Below are 8231 nucleotides of genomic sequence, written 5' to 3'. Positions count from 1 at the left end.
CGCTTTAACCAATGCGAGCCGTCCAGCCTTATTCATGAGCCATGATTTCCAAGTTGGAAGCCTGGCTGCCACTGAATCCACGAGGGGTTGGAGCTGGGCGGCCGTGGGACGGCGCAATGTGAGCGGAATGCCGAGGTAGGTGATGGGCAGGTCGGCCGTCCTGCATCCGACATGGAGGATGGTGGCCGAGCTCTTGGCGTAGTTCACCTGGAGGCCGCTAGCTTCACCGAAGAGTGTAAGTATGCCCTTGATGGCCTCCATGTCTCCCGGTGTGGCGTGGCAGAAGAGCATCATATCGTCGGCGTATAAGGAGATGGCCGGGATGGCTCGTCGGGGGTGCAGCTGTTGCAGGATGCCGGATTCGTGCGCGCGGCGGATGAGGCGTCCGAGGGTGTCCACGGCGAGCACGAAGAGCTGTGGCGACACGGGGTCGCCTTTTGCTTCGAATAATTTCACACAATATCATTCATAGACAGTTAATACTTCTTTTTAACTTTGGACAGGTAATACTTGCAGCTTATACGATGGCATTCATAGGCAGGTATACTTGCAGCCATAGCACATATTTGTTAGAGGCGTTTTCCCATAATACTAGCACGCAGGCAGATTTAATCAGTGCCCCATAAGCAATAGGGACCACAAGTGGAGTCTATTACATGATCGACTAGTAGCTCATTTCTTCTTTGCGACCAAAGGTCTACCGGGTGCAATGGATCCAATTATGGGGGCACCTGAGAACCTTCACTTCAGGTTCATTAAGATAGGCTGGTTAGTGGCATATCTCCATTTCCTCCAAATAGCATCCCGTTTATCATTTCATTCATTTATCAGTTAGTTTGTTCTATTAACTCCGGACAAAGTCACGTGTGGATTCCGATCATTGCACATCCACTAGGACAGCATTATAGCAGTGCATTGACAGCTTGTATAAAATCAAGTACAGTTCATAACTTGTTATAGATGTGTGCACAAAGAACCTGACAAGAGAACAGAACTGTGTATAACTAAACTAAACGACCCTACAAAATCCCTAATACTCTTGATCCATCAATTGATTGACATGGGAGCCCTCTCTTATGGATAACTTGGCTTGAAATAATGCTAAGCTTTCTAACTGCCAAGATATTATCCCCTAATAGGTGCGGAGGGACCCCTCCCAGCCCCCGCGTCGCCCCTACTCGGGAGGCGAAACCCTAGCCGCCGCCCAGGCTCCCCTCCTTCCCCTCCCTCTCCTCGCCGTCGCCGGAGGATGCCGGCGGGCAAAGCCCTCACCGGTGGACGGCGGCGGCGGGGCCCTCGTTCGTGTGCTCGCGCGCTGCTGCTGGGCGCGCTGGAGCGGCGGGAGCGCGCGGTGGCGCGGCGAGCGGTCGTTTGCTCGCGGGGAGGTCGAGATGGGGTGGACTGCGTGCGCGGTGGCGCTGCCATGGCGGCCGCCGGCCGCTGATGCGTGCGGCAGAGTTGAGGGCGCCCAGATCTGGGCCGCACGAGCCCGCCCAGGCTCTGCCCCCACCAACCCTTCTCCCTCCTCCCACCCCTCCCGGCCGCCGCCAGCGGTTGCCGCTGGGTTAGTAAGCACGCGTGCGGCGACCCTGACGGTTGCTGCTCCGCTGTGCCCCGGCGGATCCTGGCGGCGGAGGCTGCGGGCCAGCGCGGCGGCGGCGCGGTGCAGGTGGCTGCTGCCGCCTGCTGGACGCGCTCCCGATGGTGGCCGGCCTGCTGGAGCTGCGCTGGTCGGTGTCCACTCCTGCGACGACAACGTTTCTAGGCTTCCCCCATGTGTGTTGGTCTTTTCCGACGATTCTGCGCCATGCCCGGTCTGCCACTGCATCTGAGGTCTTCATTCTTGGGTCGGGGCGAAATCCCCGCGCGGCGACGACCTGCGCTGTCTACGGCGACGCCCGAGGGTGCCGTCACCTCCTTGGAGGCGTTGGCATGACCCTGACCGGACCTCCTCCTCGAGCACCGGGAGAAATCCTAGGTCCGGCCTCCCGGACCGGGCAGCGGCGGCGTCTCAACGCCGTTCCCCTCTTGATGGCGCTGCTTTGGCTGCAAGTGGAGTTCTTGATGCGACAGATGGTGGTTGGCGATGCATCGCTCTGGCGTAGACTGCTACACAAGGAGCAGGTCGCGACGTTTGCCTGCGCTGGCGCTCCCCAATGAATGCTACACCAGTTCCAATCAGGCCCTGCCTTCACCCGCCGACTCTCTAGGCACATGGGTGCGAGGTACGTCGGCCTGGGCAGTCCTGAAGCTGCATTCGTCCCTGGAAGTGTCTTGCAATGGCAGTGATGCTGCCCTGTTGCTCCGAGTCTCGGTGCTTCGCCATTTTGGCTGGAGGCAAGGCTGGGCGAGGCCTAATGTCGTTGAGTGTCTGTAGTTGAGGGCACCTCCTCACCTAGCTGTAGTCACTTGGTGAGGACGGTCGTGTGTGTGTGTGTGTCCCTCCTTTCTGGAGGTTGTACCCCCGATGTCTTCCTGTTCAATGCAATGAAACGCAACTCTTTTGCGTTTTCTCGAAAAAAATATTATCCCCTAATTGGATAACAGCAGCACATGAAAGAAACTTGTGTGTAGCTAGCAGATTTAGTGAGTAGTAACACATTTATAAGTATATACTAGCTAGTCACATGTTTTACCTATGTGAACCATTTTACATTCCCCAATAAGAACTTCCTGATATCAATTTTCAGTACAGATTGAACATGTTTATAACAAAGTAAGAAACAAAAGATAATGCCAACAGGTGCAAATTTAAGTTCAGAAATAGTTCCAAAAATAGAGTATATTCCCAACTTAAAATTTTCTGACATCAAATTTCAGTACTGATTGAACATGTTTTAAGGAAAAAAGAAACAGTGCTACAGATTCGTAACTATTTCAACAAATAGTGTATATTTGCAACAACCTGCTTAATTTCAGGTGGAGCAGGAATTTCAGGAGCTAAATCTGCCCGCTCCTCTGGGTCGATATCCACAGCCTCGTCATCATCGGTGAATGTTTCTTCATGTTCCCAGTCATCACCTGAAAAGGCAATTCCCACTATGATGCCAATCTGGGTTCAGAACAATGAGCATGATAGATAGCCAGTGTTGATATTTTCTTTTCAGTGCAAACATTTTGGTATAGCTCTCTGTGACAGAGCAAACTTAATCTCAATGTAACAGTTTAGCCATGTTAGGTATAGCTATTCTCGTTGTAAGGAGCACATAGATTACATTAACCTGGACCTGGGCACATAGCAAAAACGCTAGTAGCCATGCAAAATAAACCAGCAGGAAAATGGGACGTCGACAGTACATGGTCATCCAAATATCTAGTCCAACACTTAGTCACAAGTAAACGCGCTACCGTTACTTGCTTACACTCAAGGGATGAATTCAACAATAGAGTTATTGACAGAAAGTAACACCCTATTTCTTAGCTAATTTGCAAATCTGAATAAAAGCAAATCGCAATATTATTATTCAGGGTCATCTAATGTAATGCAAATATGGGATGTATCATCTAAGAAAAAAACCAATATATGAACTAGCAAAAGCATATGCTTCATAGTATACAAAGGAACTTTTCCAGAAAAACAAACTATTTCAGGATAATAATATACGATGGATACGTGTTTGGCGAGTAATCTTGTTCATATTACCAAATGCATTTCTAAGATGAGGATGTTATGCATTAAATTAGGGACAAGGGGTCATCTCATAAGAACTAACAATTAAGCTTCAATAGAAAGAGAGTGCAAGGTGAGCAAACTATGAGTGAACTTTGAGTTATACAGAGCTAGACGATGAGCAGAGTTTAGTCAACTGAGGAACTATTCGAATATGGTAAAAATTGAAACAGACCTTTCTCAATGTCATCATCCAAATCAAAATCTAGATCTTTTCCACCTTCCTCATCGTCATCCATGCCCCTTTTAGAGAGCCCGAGCCTATCTTTACGACCGGCTTCCTCTTCTTCATTCTCCTCACCTTTATCAGAATTACCACCCTCCTCATTATCTTTCCCCTTCTTATGACGAGCACTTTCTTTTTCCCCATCGTTAGCAGGCTCAAGTTTCATCATATCTGAACCAAAGGCAGCTGGCCCATTTGTAGCTGCTTTCATCATCCAACGTTCATAACCAGTTGCACTAGTCTTTCTCTTGTTCATCTTCTCCTCGGCCTCTTCCAGAGTCAGCTGCTTGTACTGCGCAACTTTACTGAAGTTATACCTGATATAAGAAAAAAAATCCAAGCAATGAGCACAAATTAATTCATTACAGAACCATTTTGCCAAGCCTAAACTGTCAAACAAAAAGTAATTATGATCGCCAAGCATTGGTAAATAATGCTGATACATCCAAGCAGCTCTATTATGAGAACGACTAAGAAGCCTACACAGGTCGAGTAACTGCCCTCACCCAAAAGACCATAGTGGTACTGAACAACACTTTGCAAGAAACGATCTCAAGGCCCCGCAAGAGACCATCAGCCCGCTCGAAAAACAGGACACGGTCAGCTTGTCAATAGATACCTTCCAGTTTCTGAGCTAACGAATATCTACAGGCCACGCAGTGAAACATAGGAGCGGACAAGCCCGCCCTAAGAATAACAAATTAAGCCAACCAGGAAGCGAAACTACTCAACAAAAGGATCAACCGAAGGACAGTCTACACATCCTAAGCACGGGTGTTAACAGTTTCTTACAAAATTATCTACATGAAAAGAACGGAGACAAGGGATGGCAACACGCAAGGGGGCTATTGTGATGAGTTCAGCAGCTTCGAAGACGCCTCAACCAAATTTTCAAAGCCTTAGCAAAAGCGCCAGCATCTTTCTGCCAACGCTAACAGACTGCAATGGAGTCCCGCTCCTTCCTAGCCTCGCAGGAGGACATTAGTCAGAATCTCTGCAGATATAGCTCCCTGCATGGCCTCCTCGACAAGGCCCATCACTAGGGCCATTGCGGCCTCAACAGAAGAACGGGAGTCACCTTCACCAAGCGGTTGATCCGTCTAGGAAGAGAAGAAACCTCCCCCAGCACAGCATCAAGCACAGGGGTCATCAGGCTAAAGGAGACTCCAGTCGATCCCAGAACACCCACCAAGTGAAGAAGAAGCTTCGACTTCAGGCCGTGTTCCTTGTTAAGCTGGTCCAGGAGCTGGAACACTTCCTTCTGAAGTCGCTCGGCTTCCTCTCCCTTTGCAAGGGAGAGTTGAAGGTCGAGTCAAACTCGTTTTGTCTCCCCCTTCTGCCGCGTTCGCGCAGCACGGCGAGCGATCTCATCCACTTTCTTGGAGACCTAGTATAGCCTTCAACATATTCGATCTAAGATATCTCGTCTAGTTCGACCACCTCGAATACCAGCAACCTGATATCGAAGTTGTTGACCCCAATTGTACTTGCCAGATACTGTTCCTTCACAAGGGTGTGCAGTTGTCAACTAGTAGTCCATTTGGTTTTTGCTTGTTTTGCGAGCTGCTAGAGTTGTATGGTCGGTTTAGCAACCGACCTTCCCTTGTACTATCAATACAGATATATGCTAATCAGTTGTGTGAGGCAGCAAGTCACCAAACAACTCATGTACTTGTGCGTGTTGTGAGAAACAACCAAGAGAGAGAGAGAGAGAGAGAGAGGAGTTGAGTGGTTCAGATCCAACATTTGGTATCAGAGCTTAGGTGCTGATGAAGACAATGTCGCATGACACTGGAGTGAGTGGAGCCATGCTAACCAGTGGAACAGGCAACCCACCAACACTGGCACCAGGGAAGATTCCATTCCAACGGCTGACATGGACAAACTATGTAGCATGGGCAATGAGGATGAAGTGCTTCCTGTGAGCAAACACTGCATGGGGTGCTGCTGATCGCGAGAGCTCATCCAAGGAGGAGGATGAGAGCAAAGAGTTGGCCTTAACAATTATCTCCAAGTCAATCGACCACGCGACCCTGCTACGTGTTGCAGAGAAGGAAACACATTTATTGTGTGGACGGCTCTACACTCCATGCATGTGGGCGTCGAGCGCGTCCAAGAGGCGAGGATCCAGTCCCCGTGCCCGGAGATTGATAACCTCAAGATGGTTGGTGCAGAGTCCATGGATGATCCATGGATGATTTTGCGGCGAAGTTCACAATGCCCGTGGTGCATATTTGTGAGCTTGGAGACCCGATGGAGGAGAAATACGTCATTGAAAAAGTTATCGTCTCCAAATTCATGATGTTGCTTCATCGATTGTGCTACTCAATGACGTCACAAGATGGCTATGGAAGAGGCCATTGGGTCACTCAAGGCGCAAGAGGAGCACTCCAAGGGGTGGGAGATGGCTGATGAAGAAGAGCAACTTCTCATGACGAGAAGGCATGGCTCGTCACAAGGACAAGGAGGTCGCAGCCGCAGTTGTGGACGCAATGGAGGGAACAAAGATAAAAGCGAGGTACAATTCTACAATTATGACGACTTTGGACATTTTGCATGAGCATGTCCTAAGTAAAGAAGGAGAGTCTTGGCTAGAGGCTACGTCGGCAAAACCACTCTTCTTTGAAGTTGTAGGTGGTGTGCTCATGAAGAGTGTTCTTTGTTACTAGGGATGTACATATGGTGCGTACAAGACTTGTGTGGCATCAGCTCGAATGTGTGCATGGAGAGGAGCCGACATGTTGTGTGAGGCAGGCGTCGCTATGTGAAACGGAGATGCGGGCTAGCTAAATAGTGAAATGGCTACATGAGCTGATAGGAGTGATGGATCGAGTGAATCAGTCGAGTTACCTACATGAGCTAGATATAATGTGTGTTGCCATTGATCTTGAGGCCGACGACTAGGGTGTAATACCATTGTCACAAGAAAGGTCGCCGTGAGCCAGAATAGGTGGTGAGATGTCATCATACAAAAGAATCGGTGTGAAGCTGACAAGCACAGTATGATGTTGCTACACAAGAGCTTAGTGCGAGTGGAAAGATAACAAACAAGGATTTGGGGGGAGGGGGTAGTCAATTTGTTTTTTGCTCTGCCAACCGCTAGAGCGGTATGGTCGGTTGCTAAATAGACCTTCCCTTCTATTATAAATACAGCCATATGCTAAAGCTATGAGGAGCATCAAAAGAGGGGGAAAAGTTATGAAAGATTTTAGCTATGTGAGGCAGATGATGCAGCAAGCCACCAGAGAGCTCATGTACTTGTGCGTGTTGTGAGAAACAACCGAGAGAGAGAGAGAGAGAGAGAGAGAGAGAGGCGGGGGGAGCTGAGCGGCATGCGAATATCGAGTTAGGAGGCATCAGGAGATACTGCACTGGCCGAGATCTGAGCCCAATATTGCTTCTTATTCTTTTTCTTTATGGTCATCACATTGGTAGAAATTTGTTGTTTTAGTTTTGCTCTTGTTTTGTGTTGCTCTGTCTTTGAATCAAGCATGAACTTCCGAGTTAGAATATTCCAGGAGAGATGCCGAGGCAATGGGTAAGGGCCAGGAATCTATATGTTCTAACATAAAGATCACATTATTTTTGTATGTTTGTAGTTGTCATGAAACTAGTTGAATTTGTCTACAGATGAAAAACTGATAAAAACATGCCCAAACTTCTGGGCAATTTCTTCTGAAATGTTGCCAGATTTTTTAGAAGTCCTATGAAATATGTCCTGTAGGGCATCAGTAAAACATCATGAAACCCTGCTAAACCTATGTGAAACACTCTGGAGCCTGAGCAAACACTTAGTGAGCTAACAAGAAACTTTACGAAACTCGCTGATATTTAAATTTCACGAAACACAAACAAATCACATCAGTAAAACTCATTTGAATTTATTGAAAAAAACTATGCAATTTGGCTGTGAATAACGTATGTGTAAGTAGTTTGAAACCTACCCAGAAGTCGTTTGATTTAAAACTTGTCTGAAATATCACTGGTGTACAAGTGAAACACAAAACATGTGTACAATCTAAAGTTCGAACAAGTGTGAATACAGTTTTATCTTTGACACTTATCTCTTGTTAAGACCAGATGATGTACCTGTTAGGAAAGCAACTTATCTTTATTGAAGGCCCAAGGGGCATATATATACTCCCTCCGTCCCAAAATTCTTGTCTTAGATTTGTCCAAATACGGACGTACCAAGTCACATTTTAGTATTAGGTACATCCGTATCTAGACAAATCTAAGACAAGAATTTTGGGACGGAGGGAGTATTACACAAGTCTTGAGGTGCAAGGAAACTAAACATAGACTAATAAGGACTCCTAGACCAATACTAATACT

At 47.6% G+C, this 8231-nt stretch overlaps 1 protein-coding gene across 7 annotated transcripts in view; it reads right to left on the bottom strand.

The window, feature by feature from the left end:
* LOC123118340 (transcription initiation factor IIF subunit alpha) overlaps positions 1–8231 on the bottom strand; it is a 15425-nt gene that overhangs the window by 3800 nt on the left and 3394 nt on the right. For all 7 annotated transcript variants that reach the window (XM_044538602.1, XM_044538599.1, XM_044538601.1 and 4 more), the window contains exons 4-5: positions 3846–4213; positions 2906–3021 (exon numbers count right to left, since the gene is read on the bottom strand). In XM_044538602.1, coding sequence (XP_044394537.1) covers positions 2906–3021; positions 3846–4213 — 484 coding nt within the window. The remainder of the gene's footprint in view (positions 1–2905; positions 3022–3845; positions 4214–8231) is intronic.

The sequence above is a fragment of the Triticum aestivum genome, chromosome 1B (assembly GCF_018294505.1).
Source record: "Triticum aestivum cultivar Chinese Spring chromosome 1B, IWGSC CS RefSeq v2.1, whole genome shotgun sequence".
Classification (NCBI taxonomy): Eukaryota; Viridiplantae; Streptophyta; class Magnoliopsida; order Poales; family Poaceae; genus Triticum; species Triticum aestivum.
Note: the sequence above shows the minus strand (reverse complement) of the source record. Positions and strands in the feature narration are given on the sequence as shown.